Source organism: Phyllobates terribilis, unplaced genomic scaffold (genome assembly GCF_046119375.1).
Source record: "Phyllobates terribilis strain yellow unplaced genomic scaffold, ASM4611937v1 Scaffold_3__8_contigs__length_932513732, whole genome shotgun sequence".
Lineage (NCBI taxonomy): Eukaryota > Metazoa > Chordata > Amphibia > Anura > Dendrobatidae > Phyllobates > Phyllobates terribilis.
Window position 1 is genome coordinate 662,229,873 of NW_027362763.1, and position 23,658 is coordinate 662,253,530.

The 23,658-nt window shown below is 47.3% G+C and overlaps 2 protein-coding genes across 4 annotated transcripts in view; both read left to right on the plus strand.

The window, feature by feature from the left end:
• DAAM2 (dishevelled associated activator of morphogenesis 2) overlaps positions 1 to 17,004 on the plus strand; it is a 683,500-nt gene extending 666,496 nt beyond the window's left edge. The window contains exons 26-27 of one of the 3 annotated variants that reach the window (XM_073671725.1): positions 14,278 to 14,319; positions 16,939 to 17,004. In XM_073671725.1, the coding sequence (XP_073527826.1) occupies positions 14,278 to 14,319; positions 16,939 to 16,989 (93 nt within the window). In that variant the 3' untranslated portion in view covers positions 16,990 to 17,004. The other 2 variants (XM_073671726.1, XM_073671724.1) reach the window with 2 other exon arrangements.
• On the plus strand, positions 14,959 to 17,810 carry LOC141257303 (uncharacterized). Its single transcript, XM_073671728.1, has 3 exons — positions 14,959 to 17,023; positions 17,244 to 17,311; positions 17,419 to 17,810. The coding sequence occupies exon 1, from the start codon at positions 15,551 to 15,553 to the stop codon at positions 16,718 to 16,720; it is 1,170 nt and encodes a 389-aa protein (XP_073527829.1). The 5' UTR covers positions 14,959 to 15,550; the 3' UTR covers positions 16,721 to 17,023; positions 17,244 to 17,311; positions 17,419 to 17,810.
• The last annotated feature ends 5,848 nt before the right edge of the window (positions 17,811 to 23,658 follow it).

Sequence of the window (23,658 nt, forward strand, 5' to 3'; positions counted from 1 at the left end):
CTATGAACTAACTGAGCTGCCTGGCTCCAACCTCCATATATATATCCCTAACGGGCTCCCTCTGGTGGTGTGAGGTGGAAGGGTGGAGGTGTTTGTATGTAATAAGGGCCTCTTGTGGAGAAGTCCATCCATGCACCCTGGGTCCTGTGGTACCTGTGCACAGCAGGGTGCCACATTCCCCCCTAGTACAATTCAGTACTCCTGGACTGAAGCATTTTGTAAAACAGGTTAACAACAATAACAAGGTCTAAGGGGTAACGTTTCTCCTTATGGAGAGTGACACACCAGCTCTGGCACGTCAAGGTAAGGAGGCTTATTCGCCATGCAATACTCCTCTGGGAAATTTAATATGCAAATTGCCTCTTCAGAGAAAAAGAGGACTTGTACTCTACAGTGCCACCTATTGGAAGCAGCAATCCTACAAGTCACAATCAACCCTTTAACGAGTCCGTGCAATATGACTTAGGATAAAAGCCAAATCAGAATCTCAATCTGCAAGTCAATGTTTATTGTGACTTGTAGGATTGCTGCTTCCAATAGGTGGCGCTATAGAGTACAAGTCCTCTTTTTCTCTGAAGAGGCAATTTGCATATTAAATTTCCCAGAGGAGCATTGCATGGCGAATAAGCCTCCTTACCTTGATGTGCCAGAGCTGGTGTGTCACTCTCCATAAGGAGAAACGTTACCCCTTAGACCCCAGTCCAGAGCCTCTCACCTAGCCAAATCAGTTCTCATACTCTGCACTGACAAGGGCCAACAACCTGAAACACCGAGTCTGCAAATTGAGATTCTGATTTGGCTTTTATCCTAAGTCATATTGCACGACTCGTTAAAGGGATTATTGTGACTTGTAGGATTACTGCTTCCAATAGGTGGCGCTGTAGAGTACAAGTCCTCTTTTTCTCTGTAGAGGCAATTTGCATAACAATTATAATAACATTAATTAAGTTACAGTAAGTCCCGTAACCTGGTGTCCATTTCACCGAAGAAAGAACATGAGGGACCCGCCTGAAAACCCTCAACGTAGGCCCTGGGCGTGGCTACAGGGCATAGGTGATCCAGGTGTTGGACCACGTCTTTGGCCACGCCAAACGGGTTTCTGTTCTGTGGTCAAATAAAGGGGCACTTTTGACAAGTGCAGCTATTTACAAATAAAGTTTTTGGCTGCTCACAGTCCTCAGCCTACAAGTCTTTATACCCTTACGAGTAACTAAAGGCACATATATTTAATTTCAGTTTACACAATAAACAATAAGCAATACCCACTGGGTAACTATTTACAATCTAGGTACTTCATGCTTATTCCCTAAACCTGGCAGGGATTTGTCCTTGTGTGCTGCGTGTGGACCTTCGTAGCACTGGGGTGTTACTGGTGTCTGTGCATGCACTCTCTGTTAATCTAGCAGGTGTACGTGCTGGTAGATTATAGTACTGCCTTAATTTCTCTATGGGACTGGCAAGTGCACTGCTTACTGGGCCTTCAGGCTCTGCTTCAACGAGTGATCCTCCTCTTACTGGGGACTCTTCCTGTTCCTGAGCAGATTCTTCTAGGGTGCTCACAGGTTCTTCTGGTTGTTGATAGAAGTGTATCACCGGTACTATAACTGCTCCATCGAGTTGAGGCCAGTCCGCAGGGAAATCTCCTAGAACTGTGTGAAGCACTTCTTCCTTGGGTTCTTCCGGTGCTATAGGAGGTACTTCTTCTTCCTCTGTTGTCTTCAGTAGACCTGGGCACACTTTCAGATGGTCTCTTGAGACTGTTGCAGTTGTTTTACCTCCATCTTTGCTAATCAGGCAGGTTTTACTGTTATCAAATCTGGAGTTTAGCACTGTGTAGGGCTCTCTTTCCCACTGGTCATCGAGCTTGTGACCTCTTCTCTTCCGCTTTAGCACTATCTCTCCAGGTGCCAAGGGTTCTACTGGTGCATGTTTATTGTACTGTTCTTCCTGTCTTTTCCTTACTCTGTTCAGACTGTCTTCGACACAGGCCTGTACTCTCCTGTACTGCTCTTGCTGATTTGTATCCCAGTCTTCAGTGGACATATCTGCAGCAGGTCCTACCACTCCGAGTTCCAGGTCCATGGGCAACTTTCCGGGTCTTGCTCTCATGAGGTACGCTGGGGTACAATTAGTAGAACTCACAGGTATGTGATTGTACAGATCTACTAGGTCAGGTAGTTTGTCTGGCCACTGGTTCCTTTCTTCCAAGGGTAAGGTTTTCAGCAGGTCTATGACGATGTTGTTCATTTTCTCACACAAACCATTGGTCTGAGGGTGGTTCGGCGTAGTCCGGATCTTCTTGCACCCATACAGATGACAGAATTCTTTGAACAGCTCGGCTTCAAAGGCAGGGCCTTGATCCGTCAGCACTTTGTCCGGGTATCCATGGGGCCTGCAGAAGTAGGCTTGGAACGTTCTTGCTGCGGTCTCTGCTGTCAGATCCTTGACAGGGGCTACCACCAGGAACCGGGAATAGTGATCCACCATGGTCAGTGCATAGGAATAGCCTGACCTGCTGGGTGATAGCTTGACGTGATCCAGAGCTACGATCTCCAGGGGCTGGGTAGTCTTGAGGGACTGCAAGGGTGCTTTCTGGCTGTCGTAGTCTTTTCTTCTGAGGCTACAGGGCCCACAATTCCGGCACCACCTTTCTATGGAACACCGCAGTCCAACCCAATAAAACCGGTCCTTCAGCAGGGTTTCCAGCTTCTTCCAGCCAAAGTGACCTGCTTGATCGTGGTAGGCCTCTAACACCATCTGGATATCCGTCCTGGGTACAACGATCTGCCACACCATTTCATGGGTCTTGGGGTTGACATATCTTCTGCACAGCTTCTCTCTGTAGATGAACAGCCGTCTTCTTTCATTCCACAGGTGTTTGGCTTGTGGGGGAGCATCCTTCTCCAGGTGAGAACCTTCCTGGGTGATCAGTCTTTTGATAAGGCTGACAACCGGGTCACTGTCCTGGGTCTCCTTCCAACTGTGGTGGGGTAGAGGATTCAGCGTCCTTCCCTGACGTCTTCTGGTGACGTGTTGCTCATGGACCACTCCGCTTCGGTGGAAAGCAGGTAATTCAAGTTCCTCTAAATCATCCACTTCATCGTCGGTGTCTGACTGGTGAGGCATCCTTGACAGGGCATCAGCATTGGTGTTCTTGTGACCTGCCCGGTACTTGATGGTGAACTGATAATTTGACAGTCTGGCCACCCAACGCTGTACCATGACTCCCAACCTGGCTGTCTCCAGGTGTGTCAAGGGATTGTTGTCAGTAAAGGCTGTAAATTTCATTGAGGCTAGGTAATGCTTGAACCTTTCAGTGATAGCCCAGACCAAGGCCAGGAAATCCAGCTTGAAGGAGCTGTAATTCTCCGGGTTCCTCTAGGTAGGGCGTAGCTTCCTGCTGGTATAAGCAATTACCTTCTCTCTTCCATTTTGTTTCTGGGACAACACAGCTCCCAGTCCCTCGTTGCTGGCGTCGGTGTACAGCAGGAAAGGCTGGCTGTAGTCAGGGTAAGCCAGGATTTCTTCACCAGTCAGGATTTCCTTCATTACTGCAAAGGATTCTGCCTGTTCTTTGCCCCACTGGAATGGGGGACTCTTTCCTCTTTTGGACTGTCCTACCAGGAGGTCTTGTGGTGCTACCTTTTTGGTATAGTCCTTTATGAACCTCCTGTAGTACCCGACCAGTCCCAGAAATTGACATACTTCTTTGATGCTTCTCGGTCAGGCCACTTCTAGATGGCAGTGACCTTCTCCGGGTCTGGTGCTACTCCCTCTGAGCTGACTACGTGCCCCAGGTACTGAACCTTCTGCTTGAGCAAGTGGCATTTAGAAGGCTTTAGTTTCATCCCATACCGGGACAATGCTTCAAATATCTCCGCCAGGTGCTTCAGATGGTCCTCATATGTCCTCGAGTACACGACAACGTCATCCTGGTACAGCAGCACTGTCTCAAAGTTCTGGTGTCCCAAGCAACACTCCTCAACCTCTGGAACGTTCCGGGTGCATTGCAGAGTCCAAACGCCATACAGTTGAACTCGCATAATTCCATCGGGGTGGTGAAGGCTGTCTTCTCCCGGACTTCCTCAGCAACAGAGACTTGCCAATACCCGCTAGTGAGATCCAGTGTAGAGAAGTAATTGGCAGATTTGAGTGCAGCCAGGGATTCCTCTATACGGGGCAAAGGGTATGCATCTTTATGTGTTATGCGATTAATCTGTCTATATAATCATGTCGTGTAACATTTTCTTGGCTTGCTGATAATGTGCTGGTGGTACGGGTCTGTAACACTCCTTAATGAGTGGATGGTTACCGGTGGGTATGTGGTGTTGTACCCCTTTAACCCTTCCAAAGTCAAGTGGGTGTTTACTAAACACTTGTTCATATTCCTGAACCACTCTGTAAACACCATGTTTCTGATGGACAGGAGTGGCGTCAGTCCCCACATGGAGCTGTTGACACCAATCCACCACCTGAGCTTCGGAGTCATTGTCCTCCACTGTATCTGGTGGGGTCAAGGATTCCACTGTGTGTATGGCATCATTATCCACAGTATACAATCTGGCAACAGTGGAGTATCTTGGCAATTTGACTTCCTCCTCCCCACAATTTAGCAGGCGTACGGATACCCTCCCATTGCGTACATCAACTACCCCTCTAGCAGTTAGGAGTGTAGGTCTGTTCTCTGAGCTAATGGGCTCCACTACCGCCTGGTAGTTCTGTCCCTTCAGACCTATTGCTGCTCTACACCAAATCAGCATCTCACTCATTGGGGGAATCACAATGTCTATGGGGTCTGTCACCCGTACATTACCAATCTCACCACCTGTTAGCTTTACCTGTTGCTGGTACAGGAGGGCTCGAATCTCTCTCTGGAGCACCTTCCTCTGCCCTGGTTTGGCGGTGTCAGCAATCTGTTGGAGTAAAAACAACACTTCTCCCAAACAGTTACCAACAATATTTGTACCAAGTATCATATACAAGTCTGTATCATCAGGGTTAGATTCTATGACAATCAGTCCTTGGTCCACTCGCCCCACCTTCACTGTCACGTCCTTAACCCCTACTAGGTTAGGAGGAAGGCCATTGAAGGCATACACAGAGAGGTTCGGGGCTGGCGGGTGGAGTTCATCTATGGACCAGTACCTTTTGTAGAGGACATAAGGTATGATGGTTACCTGTGAGCCAGTGTCCAGTAACGCAGGTGTTGCTATGCCGTCCAGCACGATGGACAGGAAAGGCCTTCCTCCTACGAACCGGTGGTACCAGCATGATGGGCCTGGTTGATTTACTCCTGGGTGTCGGCCCATTTAAAGGACAGTCCCGCGCGGTGTGGCCTGCCTTGTGGCAGCGGTAGCAGATGAAGTCTCCTGGAGGGCGACGTTGGTCGTTAGTCCTCCCACGGGGTGGCGTTGTCCTCCTCTGGGGTGGCATTGTCCTCCTTCTTCTCCTCATCCAGGGGACATCCTCAGGACTGTCGGCGAGTAGGATCCTTCCTTCCGACTCGGGCTCCGTCTGTAGCTGCAGGGTGCTCAGGACAGTGGCCAGGGTTTTACTCAGCTGACGCACTTCAGAGCGCACGTTGTCCAGCTCGCTAGGTGGCACTGTTTGCATCTTTGTTTCAGCCGTCAATGAAGGAGCAGTGGGTGCTGCGGCCACTAGGGTGGCCCCACCCTGGTAACGCTGGATAGCAGTCCCTGATGTTTCCAGGGGCTGTAGACCCTTAATAGCCATGTCTTTCAGGGTGTCAAAGGTGGCATTTGGATGATCTAAGGCCCACCACCGTACGGCTCTACTCTCCTCCTGGGACCTCAAACCCCGGATGAATTGTTCTGTCAGCATTTTATTCTCATCTTGTATGCTGGCTGGACTAACCTGTTTCAGGGCCCGCAAGGCTTCCTGTAAGTGCCAGGCATAGTCCCGGATACTGTCCTCAGGTTTCTGGGCACAGTGGTAGAACCTCATCTGGAGATCTGTCTCAGTGCAGTTTTCAAAGACAGTTTGCAGTCTCTTAAAGATAATGGATACTGATTCCTGGTCTGCAGCTGGCCAGGTTTCAATTTCCCGCTCTGCAGCACCAGTCAATTGTCCCAGCACAACAGCGGCTCTCTGCTTACCAGTCATAGAATACATGTCCAGTACACCCCATATTTTTCTCTTGAACCCAGACAGGGTGTCTGGTTTGCCGTCATACTGGGGAAGCCATTTTGCTCCAGGGATATACGGCAGGGCCATGGTTATCAACGGAGTCACGACCCCTGCTGGTGGGGCGACTGCTCCGGCCTGTGCAGCGCCGGGCGCAAGTTGAGCATCAGGAGCGTTAACCGGTGCTCCGGCGGCTTGCTGGTCGTCGGCCATGGTTGCTCCCCCCTAGTAAACGTAGCCTAACTTCTTTACTTGGATCGGGTAGGCCGCAGCTCTGCATGCGACGGTCTCCTTCCAGGACCTTTCGTCTCCCTCGGGGCCTGGGCTTCGCGCGCTCACAGCGGTTACTCCTCTCCGATTCCCGCGATTACGCCCCTCTTCTTCCCGCGCGGCAACAGGAAAATGGCGGATAATAGCGGGAAACCTCGGGAATGGCGGTAAATCTACACCACAGTAAGTGTTACAGTCTTTTAAGGCGCACAGTACCCAGTGGAAACGGGCACACAATCCTGTTCGTGACGCCAGAAGTTGTCGCGCCCCCAGAGCAATGGGGTACTCGGCAGCCGGGCCTTTGGATGCTGGTGGGGGATAGATCACAGTGGCTGGCCCGGTCCGTGACCCAGGGCGGTCAACCAAAAAGGGGGATTGGAACTTGGATAAAAATAAATAAACAGTTTGTGACGCCACCTGTGGTACCTGGTAAGGTTTACCAGCACTGCTGCAGACCTCCGGGGGGGTGATGGGATGGCAGCTAAGGTGTTTCTGCTCCCCACAGATGGAGCGGGCCCCCGGGGCAGTATGAAGTTTGGTGGGTGGTGATGCTGGGACTTTTAGTGCAGGCGGATGGTGCAGCAGGAGTAACTGACAGAGACAGGGGATTCGCTTCAATACCTTTACTGGTGCGGATGTCAGGTACGGTCCAGGGTACTCAGTAGGGTGGGTGCACTTCAGGACTTCTCCCCAGTGAGCGGGTATAAGGCCTCCTGGTCCGTGTCTGCCTCTATGTATGCTTCTGGCCAGCCTGCAACTGGGCCTAGCTTATGTGTCGTGCTGTTCCTTCACCTGTGGCTCGGGAGTAGGACCTTCTGCTGGCAACCACTATCCCTGGTAACGCTGGGGCCTTCGTGGTTCCTGGTCCTGTAATGGGTCTAGCTTCAGGTCTGCCAGGGACTTGTAGTCCTCCTGGAATGCCGGTGATCCCTACTGGGTATAAAGGACCCTGTAGGCCAGGGGTCCACAAATTACGGCCCGCGGGCCACATGCGGCCCGCGGAGGACTTTTATCCGGCCCGCCGAGCTGTGGGCAGAGGAGAGCGCCCGCCCTTCCCCCCGCTTTCTCAGAGCTCCGGCAGCCCGATACTTACCTCTCCCCGTGCCTTCGCAGAGCCGCTGTCTTCCTGGTCTGCGCTCCCTGTGACTTCTCAGGTCAGAGGATGTGGTGACGTTTTTACACCGCGCCCTCCCGAGTGTCGTCACAGGGAGCGCAGAGAGGGACAATGCCGGAGACGCTGGAGTCCAGACCAGAGTAGAGCAGCGGCAGCGGGCAAGGAGGGAGGTGAGTATTGGATTTTTTTTTTTTAATGTATGGAGGCATGGGACATAATATTAGGGGTGACATCCTGCATGTGGCATTATATGGGGGGGGGGTGACATCCTGAATGGGGCATTATATGGGGGGGAGGGTGACATCCTGAATAGGGCATTATATGGGGGGGGGTGACATCCTGAATGGGGCATTATATGGGGGGGTGACATCCAGCATGGGGCATCATATGGGGGTGGTGACATGGGGTGACATGCTGCATGGGGCATTATATGGGGGGTGACATCCAGCATGGGGCATTATATGGGGGGTGACATCCAGCATGGGGCATTATATGGGGGGGTGACATCCTCAATGGGGCATTATAAAGACAGGGGAGTGATATCCTGCATGGGTCATTATATGGGAGGGGTGACATGCTGCATGGGGCATTATATGGGGGGTGACATCCAGCATGGGTCATTATATGGGGGGGTGACATGCTGCATGGGGCATTATATGGGGGGTGACATCCAGCATGGGGCATTATATGGGGAGGTGACGTGCTGCATGGGGCATTATAAAGACAGGGGAGTGATATCCTGCATGGGTCATTATATGGGGGGGGGTGACATCCTGAATGGGGCATTATATGTGGGGGTGACATGCTGCATGGGGCATTATATGGGGGGTGACATCCAGCATGGGGCATTATATAGGGAGGTGACGTGCTGCATGGGGCATTATAAAGACAGGGGAGTGATATCCTGCATGGGTCATTATATGGGGGGGTGACATCCTGCATGGGGAATAATATTAGGGGTGACATCCAGCATGGGGCATTATATGGGTAGGTGACGTGCTGCATGGGGCATTATAAAGACAGGGGAGTGATATCCTGCATGTGTCATTATATGGGGGGGGGGTGACATCCTGAATGAGGCATTATATGGGGGGGTGACATCCTGAATGGGGCATTATAAAGACAGGGGAGTGATATCTTGCACGGGGCATTATATGGTGGGAGAAAGAGAAATCCTGCATGGGGCATAATAAGGGGGAACAGCCTGCATAGGGCATTATAAGGGGGAAACAGCCTGCCTATTGAGGACCTATGCTGCCTATTGGGGACATTTACCTGCCTATTGGGGACATTTACCTGCCTATTGAGGACCTATGCTGCCTATTGGGTACAGTTACCTACCTATTGAAATACCGGTTGATTTAACTTTACTTGTTCTTCATTTTAAATATTGTATTTGTTCCTGTATTGTTTTTTTACTTCAAAATAAGATATGTGCAGTGTGCATAGGAATTTGTTCATAGTTTTTTTTTAAAACTGTATTCCGGCCCTCCAATGGTCTGAGGGACCGTGAACTGGCCCCCTGTTTAAAAAGTTTGAGGACCCCTGCTGTAGGCGAAGACCCGGTGTCCGGTTTGTATATCGGGGTGAGCCTATGATGCTCCTCTGCCCCCTCAACTCCTCTCTCCTTTCTCCTCTTGCCTTCGGCCACACTCGGGGCCCTCAGAACCCAGCAGCAGACGTGATGCGTCTTCGCTGCTCTTAGCGTCAGCACGCTCTCAGACTCTCTGACTCTGTCTGACTGATCTCTAAACTGATTGGCTGGCTCCACCCTCCATTTATATATCCCTACCGGGCTCCCTCTGGTGGTGTGAGGTGGAAGGGTGGAAGTGTTTGTATGTAATGCAGGCCTCTTGTGGAGAAGTCCATCCATGCACCCTGGGTCCTGTGGTACCTGTTGTAGCAGGGTGCCACATGGTGTAACCTACATATTGTATATTGCAGATTTTGCAATGTGTGCAGTAGATTACATGACTGGTTTCACAATTAATGAATGTTTTGATAGAATGTGACGCACCCTCAGAGGAGCTGAAAGTGTTTCTTATTATCCGCATACTGACATACATTGCATCTGCTCAATGCACATCTGTAAAAACCCGTAGCTGAAAGCCAAGATGAGGGGGGTGTTACATTGCGCGTCAGGCTGGGCGATAGCATATCCCCAAGTGATCGGCCTCTTTTAGCTACCGCCTCACAACCACCATCTAGAATTGTACTGAGGCGGTTGTCTTGATTTACCACTGGTAAATATTTCTGGATAATGCCCTTAATAGTATGAAACTGATTGCTGAAGGCAGTGGAAAAAAACAATGGTAAAGGGAGAAACCGATTTTAGTGTTTTCCCTGTACCATATAAAAAATTATCACGTGAAATATTATGCACTTTATGAAATACTTGATTCACTCTGGACCTATTGTATCATCTATCTTTCAGCCTGTTCTTAATAGTTTTACTTTCCTTAACAAAAACCCCTTCGCTAGAACAAATCCTTCTAGCTCTAATAAATTCCCCCTTAGGGATAGCATTCGTAACATGCCTAGGGTGTGAACTGGAGGCTAAAAGAATGGTATTTCCAGCAGTGTCTTTTCTATATACTGATGAATCAACCCTATTGGTGGTAAGGTTATTACCATGTAACATAATATCCAAAAAAGGAGTATTAGTAGTTAGATGACTACATGTGAACCGAACATTGCAATTGTAAGAATTCAAATATAGAATAAAATCAGAATATGTGGACTCGCTCCCCTTCCAGACCAGGAGTACGTCATCCACATATCTACCAAACCATACCAAAGATGAAATAAAAGGATTATTGGTAGAAAAAATATATATTTCCTCCCACCAAGCCATGAAGAGAATAGCGAGTGAAGGCGAGAATCTCAAACCCATTGGGGCTCCCAACTTCTGAAGGAAAAATTTTGACTGAAACGCAAAAAAATGATGCTGAAGTAAATAATCAAGTGACAATAAAATGAACTGCTTGAGAGGTAACGAATAAGCACTATAATAGTCCAAACGATATTTCACGGCTACCACGGCTGTGGTGTGAGGAATGGGAGAATACAAGTTTATTACATCACACGTCGCAAAGAAATAATCTGAATGCCAAGCAAAGTTGTCAAAAACCTTCAAAACTGCGTAGGTATCCTTCAAATAACCCGGAGTCCTGGTTTATAAGGGGCTGGAGATAACTATCCATTCACTGAGATTTTCATTTAGGTACCCTATGCCCGCTATTATGGGTCTTAAAGGGGATGGAAAAACCCCTTTATGAATCTTGGGCAAACTATGAAAAATAGGAATAATAGGAAATTCAGGGATTAGCCATTTATATAGCTTAGAATTAAGAATACCAAGCCTGACGCCCTCATCTAAACACTCAGACAATGCCGATTTAAAAGCAATTGTGGGATCGGACTTTAACCTCAAATAAGTGTCAGTATCATTTAGAATAGAAAAAAACATTGTACAATATAGATCCGTATCCAGCACAACAACACATCCTCCCTTGTCAGGTGTGGATTGTGTTATAGATCTTTAACAGAATCAGACTGGGATTTATCAAAGTTACTATTAAAGTGGATTTCACGAGTATCAGCATATAACTTCCTAAGATCTCTTTTAACCAAAGATTGAAAAAGATCCAAGGAGGGAACTCTCGATTGTAAAGGATCATACGATGGATTAGACGAAGTGACGCAAATATCGTCATCTGCTGGTTTATCCGACAGCTGGTCAGTGTCCTGTAATGAAGACAAGGTTAATAGGGAAATTTGTTCCGAAACTGTAAGGGATGCATCATGAGTTTGTTCATGAATAATATCAGTCTCATCAGTGGGTGAAAAATAATGTTGCTCATTGAAAAAATGTCTCTTGACCGTAAGTAGACGTGTAAAACGATTGACATCCCTGATGGTTTGCAATAAATTGAAATTATGTGACGGAACAAAATTTAATCCTTTAGCTAGGACATCAATTTGCGCAGATGACAACACAAACAATAACGCTCTGGAGATTTTTATCTAGCGATGATGTCGGTGTTTTCTGTCTCTCATGGGGTAGCGTCTCCAATCTTCTGGGTTCGAAATTCTCGCCTTCACTCGCTATTCTCTTCATGGCTTGGTGGGAGGAAATATATATTTTTTCTACTAACAATCCTTTCATTTCATCTTTGGTATGGTTTGGTAGATATGTGGATGACGTACTCCTGGTTTGGAAGGGGAGCGAGTCCACATATTCTGATTTTGTTCTATATTTGAATTCTAACAATTGCAATGTTCGGTTCACATGTAGTCATCTAACTACTAATACTCCTTTTTTGGATATTATGTTACATGGCAATAACCTTAGAAAAACACTTGGGCCAACATATTAGAGAACTCACGAGTCAGTGGTGAGAACACGGACCAGTTCACCACTCATAGTCGTGAGTGAAAAATTGCCTACTCAAGGAACAGAATGAAAAACCGCGAAAATGAGTATAAATGGCATAAAACAGCAAAGTTTATTAATCGATTAAAATTATACAAAACATGTATAAATACATACAAATGTAGAGACAGTGGATGAATATTGGATCAAAAGAGGAAAAAACCCCGTAACATCTTCAAAACCCCTCATATATATGTGTTGCAAGGTACAATGTGTCCAGATGAAATCCACAAGGGGAGGAGTAGAGAGGGAGAAAAGCCTCTTGATAAAGCTAAACACGAAACGCGCGTCGAGGCCCCTAGTGGATGTCCATTGTTCGCCTCCCTGTGCCCTATACATTGGTGAGAGTTACCAATCAGCTCGGTGAGTGCCCTGATCTACTTATTACTACGGTCTCCCTTTTGGGAATTAAATTTAAGGGTTATCTTATTCTGTTTATCTGACTGTGACTTTATACTCTCCTTTTGGTTCCACCTTCCACGTGTACTCCTGTCTGCTCTTTCCCCTCTTCTCTTTTCTCCCTCTCTACTCCTCCCCCTGTGGATTTCATCTGGACACATTGTACCTTGTAACACATATATATGAGGGGTTTTGAAGATGTTACGGGGGTTTTTCCTCTTTTGATCCAATATTCATCCACTGTCTCTACATTTTGTACATTTTTAATCGATTAATAAACTTTGCTGTTTTATGCCATTTATACTCATTTTCGCGGTTTTTCATGGTAATAACCTTACCACCAATAGGGTTGATTCATCTTTATATAGGAAAGACACTGCTGGAAATACCATTCTTTTAGCCTCCAGTTCACACCTGAGGCTTGTTACCAATGCTATCCCTAAGGGGGAATTTATCAGAGCTAGAAGGATTTATTCTAGTGAAGAGGTTTTTGTTAAGGAGAGTAAAACTATTAAGAACAGGCTGAAAGATAGATGATACAATAGGTCCAGAGTGAATCAAGCATTTGAAAAAGTGCATAATATTTCACGTGATAATTTTTTATATGGTACAGGGAAAACACTAAAATCGGTTTCTCCCTTTACCATTGTTTTTTTCCACTGCCTTCAGCAATCAGTTTCATACTATTAAGGGCATTATCCAGAAATATTTACCAGTGGTAAATCAAGACAACCGCCTCCGTACAATTCTAGATGGTGGCTGTCAGGTGGGAGCTAAAAGAGGCCGATCACTTGGGGATATGCTATCGCCCAGCCTGACGCGCAATGTAACACCCCCCTCATCTTGGCTTTCAGCTACGGGTTTTTACAGATGTGCATTGAGCAGATGCAATGTATGTCAGTATGCGGATAATAAGAAACACTTTCAGCTCCTCTGAGGGTGCGTCACATTCTATCAAAACATTCATTAATTGTGAGACCAGTCATGTAATCTACTGCACACATTGCAAAATCTGCAATTTACAATATGAAGGTTACACCACACGTAAACCCAAAAAAAGGATCGCTGAGCAGATTGGTATCAATCAGCAGCGGTAACTCTGGTTATTCTGGGGCAGCTAAACATTGTAGCACATTGCATGGAGGAGATCTTTCCTGTTTATCTTATTTTGGGATTGAAAAAGTTGATCATTCCATTCCGGGGGGGGGGGCAGAAACAATTAACTATAAGAGAAGCCCACTGGATATTGACCCTGGACACTAAATATCCCCGGGGCATGAATTTCAAAAATGACCTATTTTTTGTTTATTAGTGATTGTGATTATTTTTTCTGATACTGCTTGTTTATTAGTGATGTTGAGACACCGATTGCTAGGCTCTGTAATGCCGTTTGTCGATTTTTGCACCGGATTCCATTCTTTGTGTTACTGGCTGCCTGTCTGTGTATCTGATTTTATCCTGTGTGACACTGACTGCTGAATTGCAGCTTCCATTGGTTGCCATTATGTGAATTATTATTGCAATTATATTTGTCCATTCAGAGTATTATTGCCATGTTGGGTGTGCTTTATGAATTATTTATTATTCATTGCACTACATTTATTATCTTATGCTCGTCACCTGTATTGTTTGCAACTTCCCCTGCAGCACTGATTTGAGCTCCACCTATAGTTTTTGCTCATTTACTGCAAGTTTGGTATAAAGTCTGATCTGTTACATGTTGCCTCAGTCGTCCTATGAATAAGGGTGCTGTATACACCAGAAACGCGTCAGGTTTCTGAGGTTTCATTTTAGCATGTTTTAGTTTTTTTCTTCAATAAAGAACAATTTTTAACTATTTCCTGTTGAATGTGCCAGTGGATTTCCCTTTTCTTTTTCATTTGCTTGTGATCACCAATGGGTGCGGCACCCTCAGGATGGATTCCGGCTGACATACGGTTTTGAAATCGACAACGTGGTAAGCTTTCTACATTTCCTCTCCCCTCCTCCCTTCTACGCCATTCTATGTAATAGTTTTGGACAATTTGGGGAGATTTTCTACATGAATGCATTTATTTTTGGCTAAAAGCAATTTTGTCCTAGGTTTCCGGCTTCTGTACATGGCAGACGGCATAATGAGTTAGATCCGCCATACGTGCACGGTGCAACGTCGTCTGATGATCCGCGTTTACTCCGTCTGTCTCGTGACTGAAGGTTTCTCCTGGTCAATGTCGGTTTTGCTTGTTGCTGGAAGTAAAAGTTCAATGTGAACTCAGGCGAGAGATGTCACCATCCGAGCGATGAAGAGTGTGAAGAATGTCAGGAGGATGGCGGCTTTTATTGCCAGATAGATCCTAAAAGTGACCCAAATGGCGTGGACACATATTAAACACATTCCCTTATATCACCCCATGGCTGGAGTGCAGGTATACCACCCAAATATAATAGGAAATACAAAGAATAATAACGATGTGGAAAAGCTTCATAATCACATTGGGAAATAAATGTAACCAAAGTCAGTATTCAGGAAAGACTTTATTCCACAAAACAACTATAAAGCTTGAGTTTTTCTCCAAGGGTTTATCCCAAAATATATATTTTAGCGAGAGTTTTAGAAATCAATGAAAAAAATATTATTTTTTTGTCATTTTTGTCTATTTCATAACATTTCCATAACAAAAAAAAAGTTATAAACTGAAGTTTCCAAAAATTATTTGGATTGTTTCAGAAATAAAAATGTTCACTATGATCACAACATCGATAAAAAGTATCAAGTTTTCTTCATTGATATTGTGGGCGTCTTATTCTCTGTAACATATGGAAAGAAAGTTACTTCTCTTGCACCAACCTCTGAATGCACGTCAACGCTTCGGCCACATTAAGGGGCACTTAACCTTTACTGCAAATGCCATAAATGCCGCCTCTGGTATCTTCACCTATCGGGGGAATGGCGGTCCATCAATCCCCCCCATATACTTCAGTGGAGATATAACTGCACACAGAAGCGCCTCCTCATACCATTTTATGCAGAATGTGGCTGGAAATTTGTGAAAAAAGGTCAGATAATAACGGTATATAGCTGTAGAGCCACCATCAATCATACTGGTGGCCCTTAGCAGCTGGGCCTGGAGCTGTGATGTCATCATCTACATGGAACTCTGGTGTCATCATCTGCTCTATGACATCACAATGGGAGCAAAGTGTATAGAATGCCTGAGCGCAGAGCCGGGGCTGTCTTTTGTGTGACTCCCTATTGGATACACAAAGCTATAGAAATACGAAGGAGAAAGAAGGAGAAAGAAAGCGACGCCATCATGAGGATTCATGGACGTCCCCGTTATGGCCAGCGGCTGCTGGTCAAGGCTCTCTCTTCCTGCAAGTCAATTGGCTTTAGCCTTCTGACCCGATTCAGGAAATCCCATCGCAAATGGAGAACACTGCTGAAGGATTCCTTCCAGGCCACGAAATCTGCCACCATTACAGCAGTCAGGCGCTTCAGGTCAGTTGCTATGAGAAAACGTAAAGACCACGTCATCAGCCAAGACAGCGGTGAGAAGAACCCAACCTACATTGTAGTTGATACTGACTCCACATCCAGCATTGCAGAAAGTGGAGAGGATCTTGCCGATCCAGTATGTGCACAAGGTGCACACGAGGGGCAGCAACAAACAAGACCCAGGGATAATCTAAAAAGAAAAGCACCAACCTCCGAGGACAGTCAGCCCGAGATGCTGCCACCGGCCAAGAGAGCTGCTACAGAAAACCTTTCTGATCTACTCAGAGAGGTAACCCCGGAGATGGAGACCCCACAAGTGGATATGCCTGATATAGGTGACCAGGAGGACAACCTGTCTCCAGAGCAGTTAACCATCCTGCTGAGCAAAGGGGAGGAAGGCTTCCTGGATTATGAGATTGTCATCATGGCCCAGGACCTGCTGCAGAGTCAGTTTGAGGGTTTTGATGGCCTGCAGCCCCCCTGCGCTCTTCTAGTGCCAGGGTACAGTGTACTGAAGAATGCCGTACAAATCCACTATGATGAGGAGAGGGTGCACTGGCTAACCACCTGCTACAAAAATGGCCAAATCTTTGTGGCGGACAGCATGAACTCTGGAAATCTGTCTCAATCCATCCGTGAACAGATTATCAACATGTACAGGGAAGTGGTCGAAGAGCCCCTGAAACATCTGACATTTATCGATGTGGATCAGCAGAAGAACTACTATGACTGTGGCTTATTCGCCATAGCGTTTGCCTACGAGCTTATGGCAGATGGCGGCGAACCCAGAGCAGAGTTCCGGCATCGGTTGATGAGGAATCATCTAATATCCTGCCTGCAGAACGGCAGGATCAGTGCATTTCCCAAAAAGAACAGGAAGTGACTCCATGTCTATAAACGGCATGTAGAGTCCATGACGGTCCATGAGATCGCCCCAACCTTCAACCGGACACGACCCAGGGCCACAGACTAGTCTACACCAGTAAGTAACCATGGACTTTCCATAATACTCTCAATATAGAGAATGTATAAATATGATGGAGGGTGTGCAGCCATTATTGGGGGCATCTGATCTTCATTGATTTAGCCTTTTTGTTTTAGAAAAAGCACAAAGCGAGTAAATCCAGCCATCACATCCAGGCCCAGAGATAGATTGCATTGGACGCCCTCACCAAACCCTCAATACGTAAGTACCTTGTTTAAAGGGTTTATAAAACGTCTTCAACTAATGGATAGTATTTGTTCATCTTGTTCTTACCTAGGTTATGGCTGTGATGTCACAATGTACATGGAACTTTGATGTCACTATCTCCTCGATGACATCACAATGAATATGATGGGGTTGGGGGGGCGTGCTGCCATTACTGGGGGCACCTGATCTTTATTGTTTTTACTTCTTATTTCAGAAAGAGCACGGAGCGGCTATAACAAGTGTCGGTATTTCTGTCATCACCATGGACCAAATATAATCCAGGTAAGAGGAGTGTACTGAGCGGCAGTGACTGGGAGTAAATCGCATTCACGTCTCTGATATGTAATATTCGGCTGCTCCATAATCAGGTTCGTTTTATCTTTCTGCAGATCACTATAACTGAGCTGGGGTCCCACATTGAAGACGGGGTGTGGATGGCGGTGACGATAGTTAATGATGTGGCGGCCGCCATGTCAGGAGCAGAGGAGCCGCACTTCAGGACGAGGCAGATTCCGGGCTCGGTCTCTGTTCTCATCACTTTCTGCAGTCAGATGTGATCACAGAATAATTGAATCTTCTGCTGCATCCGCCTCGATCTACGGCACAGGCTGCCATGATCCACCACCGCCCAGGGGAAGGGCAGTCCTCAGCCATGGTTCCCTAGAGGTTTCCTCCACCGGGGGTTTTTCCTCTCCTGAGCGTTGACGGACAACTCTCCGTGAGTCCAGGGCCCATCATCATCATTATCAGGGCCACTTGACTATTGCCCCACACGACTTTTCGGAACTTATACATGTGATATCTTGTATGAAGCTATTAAAAAATTCAATTAATATCTAGCAGCCGTGTATCTGAGTCTTATTATGTATCATCACAGAATATTTAGTACAGAACACCAGGGGGAATATATACAGGGGTGCAGTATTAATAGTGTTATAATATTGTTATTTACAGGGGCGGGCTGGGCCGGGGGGCAAGAGGGGCATATTCTTCCTGAGATGGTGGGCTAGGGGGCAGAGGGGCATATTCCCCCTGGGACTGTGTGCTGGGCCAGGGGGGAAGAGGGGCATATGCCCCCTAGGATTGTGGGCTGGGCCGGGGGGGCAGAGGGGCATATGCCCCCTAGGACTGTGGGCTGGACCAGGGGGGCAGAGGGGCATATGCCCCCTAGGACTGTGGCTGGACCAGGGGGGCAGAGGGCATATGCCCCCTAGGACTGTGGGCTGGACCAGGGGGGCAGAGGGGCATATGCTCCCTGGGCCGGTTCTGAAGCAGCTGATTAATGCTGCCGGGGGCCCACACTACAGTATAAATTGAGTAATGTCTGCCGGGTTCCACCTCCTTCCAGGGCGAATGTCTAAGGGACAATAAGTGACCTTTTAACGAGTGGGGATCAGATAAAGATGAGTGCTGAATTTGTTAAAATTTTTTTTATAAATATACGTCCAGAACAGACAAAGGCCTAAAAGCTGAGTTGATATATAGTATAGCTTCTAAAATCAGATGACAGTACAGTGTCTAATGAGAAGATTCCTCCCAAAATAAAGCAAAGTCTGCAGAGGCACCTAACCAAGAAATACTGACCGGATTCAGCTTTAAAGCCGGCAAAATAGTGAGTGCAGCTCTGGAGTATAATTCAGTCAGTAGAAGAATGATGCTTCTACTTACAGATTCTACATGGGGAGTGAGAGCGCGGCGTTTATCATACTGACATAATGTGTTCCTCCTTTGAATTTTCTGTGACTGCGAAATTATAAAAAATGATTGGCCTGTCATGTCCGAGATACAAAGAAAAACGGCGCCATTAACTCGCCAGATTTGACTGTAATACATGACTTTATAGATGGCGGGACGACAGGCCGTGCACCTTGGCGTGCAATAGAAAACCTCTGTAAGATGAGTATATCGACATCACATAAGACGTGTGATACTTGCGCTAATCTTACACCGCGGCCCCACGCTGATGTCCCCCGCGCTGATGTCCCCCGAAGTGATGACTCCAGAAATCGTCCTCCACTATCAGCGGGATTATTCACCAGGTGGTTCTCCGGGGACACTGATAGGCAGAGTCTCGAAATCTTCCAGAATATCCGGAAAATGAAGAAACCTCGCGGATCTCCCGGGTGTCGTATTCAGATGCCACACTCACCTCCTCATTCCTGCAGCGCTCGTCACTTCCAGGGTCGCTGCAGACAATCTCCTCACACCGGATCAGTATTGGGACTGTCTGCAGCGGTACAGGAAATAAAGAAGAACGAGGAGATTAGGGACTGGGATCTGTATTTATTTAGGGATCTGGTCTGAGTGTGATATAACTGATTGGGAATCTGTAATGTGACGCAGGAGAAGAAACACTACAGGTGCCAGAAATCCCAGCCACTGTATAATACCACTGGTGATCAATGTAAACGGCTGCAATGCGTCTGGGAGAATCGTCCACTATGTGTCGGCTTATGTCGGACACTTTGTATAAACCTTCCTGCCATCGGCATGTCAGACTGATGAGGACGAACACAAATCGTTATTGCAAAATGTCACCTCAGTGATTGGGCAAAATGGTGGAAGTTTGGCATCTGCACATTGGGTTTGGGCAGCAGTAGTGTTGGGCACTGGGGAGAAGTGTAGCTACCGGGAGGCGGAGGGTACGGTTGCCCCAGGCCCTACGCTCAGAGGGGACCACCCGGAGCTACACTGCTGTTAACCATATCGGTGTGCGCAGCGCGCTGGTACGGTTAAGCTCTGCGGTAGCGGGGGGATACATGAGCCCCCTTCACTGCCGCTCTCCTTTCTATAGACCGCAGGTCACTTTAAGCCTGAAGTCTACAGAACTGGCCAAGACGCCAGCACACGCACAGGACTTCAGAGACCCACCGTGGTGACGTCATCGCGCCATGCTGGGACTCGTCCTGTGTGTGCACCGGTGAGATGACAGCGTGGTGGTCAGCGTCGTGGATTAGGGGAGGATATGAGGTTTTTTATTTGGTTCAAAATTAGCGGGGTAACTCTGGGGGCATATGGGGACCCCCTTATACATTGTAGGGACTACTGTGGGGGCCCTTATACATTGTGGGGGCAATCATACAGTGTGGGAGCTAATGTTATGACCTTAATACACAGTATGGGCAAATATGGAGGTCAATATACAGTGTTGGAGCTACTGTGGGGTCATTATACAGCAAGGGAGATAATGTGGGGCCATTATACAGCATGGGAGATAATGTGGGGCCATTATACAGCGTGGGAGATAATGTGGGGCCATTATACAGCGTGGGAGATAATGTGGGGCCATTATACAACGTAGGAGATAATGTGGGGGGCCATCATACAGCGTGGGAGATAATGTGGGGGGCCATTATACAGCATGGGAGATAATGTGGGGCCATTATACAGCATGGGAGATAATGTGGGGCCATTATACAACGTAGGAGATAATGTGGGGCCATTATACAACGTAGGAGATAATGTGGGGGGCCATCATACAGCGTGGGAGATAATGTGGGGCCATTATACAGCATGGGAGATAATGTGGGGCCATTATACAACGTAGGAGATAATGTGGGGTCATTATACAGCAAGGGAGATAATGTGGGGCCATTATACAACGTAGGAGATAATGTGGGGTCATTATACAGCAAGGGAGATAATGTGGGGCCATTATACAGCATGGGAGATAATGTGGGGCCATTATACAGCGTGGGAGATAATGTGGGGCCATTATACAGCGTGGGAGATAATGTGGGGCCATTATACAACGTAGGAGATAATGTGGGGGGCCATCATACAGCGTGGGAGATAATGTGGGGGCCATTATACAGCATGGGAGATAATGTGGGGCCATTATACAGCATGGGAGATAATGTGGGGCCATTATACAGCTTGGGAGATAATGTGGGGGGCCATCATACAGCGTGGGAGATAATGTGGGGCCATTATACAGCATAGGAGATAATGTGGGGCCATTATACAGCTTGGGAGATAATGTGGGGCCATTATACAACGTAGGAGATAATGTGGGGGGCCATCATACAGCGTGGGAGATAATGTGGGGGGCCATTATACAGCATGGGAGATAATGTGGGGCCATTATACAGCATGGGAGATAATGTGGGGCCATTATACAGCGTGGGAGATAATGTGGGGGGCCATCATACAGCGTGGGAGATAATGTGGGGGGCCATTATACAGCATGGGAGATAATGTGGGGCCATTATACAGCATGGGAGATAATGTGGGGCCATTATACAGCGTGGGAGATAATGTGGGGGGCCATCATACAGCGTGGGAGATAATGTGGGGGGCCATTATACAGCATGGGAGATAATGTGGGGCCATTATACAGCATGGGAGATAATGTGGGGCCATTATACAGCTTGGGAGATAATGTGGGGGGCCATCATACAGCGTGGGAGATAATGTGGGGCCATTATACAGCATGGGAGATAATGTGGGGCCATTATACAGCTTGGGAGATAATGTGGGGGTCATCGTACAGCGTGGGAGATAATGTGGGGGGCCATTAAACAGTGTGGGAGATAATGTGGGGGGCCATTATACAGTGTGGGAGATAATGTGGGGGCCATTATACAGCGTGGGAGATAATGTGGGGGGCCATCATACAGCGTGGGAGATAATGTGGGGGGCCATTATACAGTGTGGGAGATAATGTGGGGGCCATTATACCACGTGGGAGATAATGTGGGGGGCCATTATACAGCGTGGGAGATAATGTGGGGGTCATTATACCACGTGGGAGATAATGTGGGGGCCATTATACAGCGTGGGAGATAATGTGGGGCCATTATACAGCGTGGGAGACAATGTGGGGGGCCATCATACAGCGTGGGAGATAATGTGGGGGGCCATTATACAGCATGGGAGATAATGTGGGGGGCCATTATACAGCGTGGGAGATAATGTGGGGCCATTATACAGCGTGGGAGATAATGTGGGGGGCCATTATACAGCGTGGGAGATAATGTGGGAGGCCATTATACAGCGTGGGAGATAATGTGGGGCCATCATACAGCGTGGGAGATAATGTGGAGGGCCATCATACAGCGTGGGAGATAATGTGGGGGGGCCATTATACAGTGTGGGAGATAATGTGGGGGGCCATTATACAGCGTGGGAGCCAATGTGGGGCCATTATACAGAGTGAGGCTTCTCTGGGGATCATTATACTGTGATTTGATGGAGCAGTGGGAACATCATACTATGTAAAGAGAAGCAACATACTGTGTACAGGGGAGCTGTATGCACATTATACTGTGTATAGCGGAGCTGTTGGTCTATCATACTGTGTATAGGGGAAGTGTTTGCACAGCAAACTGTGTAGGAGAGCTGTGGGCTCATCAAACTGTGTATAGGGGAACTGTGGGCTCATCATGCTGTGTATAGGGGAGCTGTGGGCAAATCATATTGTGTATAGGGGAGCTGATCGTCTATAATATTGTGTGTAGGGGAGGTGTGGGCACAGCATACTGTCTATAGGAGAGATGTGGGGGCATTATACTGTATATAGAGGGAGCTGTGGGCTCATCACACTGTGTTTAGGAAAGATGTGGGTTTATCCTACTGTATATAAGGGAGCTGTGGGCCCATCATACTGTGTATAGGAGTTGAAATGGGGTGACTCAGGGGACATTATTAAATGTTAAGTGGGCACTTAAAATGTATTACTGTTATAGGGACGCACATAATACTGTTACCATCAAAGAAGAATATGGGGCATTATTCCCAGTAATATAGGCTGGATGTGAGGTCTGTGCATCTCCCAGTAACATAGGCTGGATGTGAGCTCTGTGTGTCTCTCCAAGTAATATAGGCTGGATGTGAGGTCTGTGTGTCTCTTCCAGTAATATAGGCTGGATGTAAGGTCTGTGTTTCTCTCCCAGTAATATAGGCTGGATGTGAGGTCTGTAGGTCTTTCCCAGTAATATAGGCTGGGTGTGAGGTCTGTGTGTCTCTCCCAGTAATATAGGCGGGATGTGAGGTCTGTGCGTCTCTCTCAGTAATATAGGCTGGATGTGAGGTCTGTGTGTCTCTCCCAGTAATATAGACTGGATGTGAGGTCTGTGTCTCTTCCAGTAATATAGGCTGGATGTGAGGTCTGTGTGTCTCTCCCAGTAATATAAGTTGGATGTGAGGTCTGTGTATCTCTTCCAGTAATATAGGCTGGATGTGAGGTCTGTGTTTCTCTCCCAGTAATATAGGCTGGATGTGAGGTCTGTAGGTCTTTCCCAGTAATATAGGCTGGATGTGAGGTCTGTGTGTCTCTCCCAGTAATATAGGCGGGATGTGAGGTCTGTGTGTCTCTCCCAGTAATATAGGCTGGATGTGAGGTCTGTGTGTCTCTCCCAGTAATATAGGCTGGATGTGAGGTCTGTGTGTCTCTCCCAGTAATATAGGCGGGATGTGAGGTCTGTGTGTCTCTCCCAGTAATATAGGCTGGATGTGAGGTCTGTGCGTATCTCCCAGTAATATAGACTTGATGTGAGGTCTGAGTCTCCTAGAGTAATATAGGCGGGATGTGAGGTCTGTGTGTCTCTCCAGGTAATATAGGCTGGATGTGAGGTCTGTGTGTCTATCCCAGTAATATAGGCTGGATGTGGGGTCTGTGTGTCTCTCCC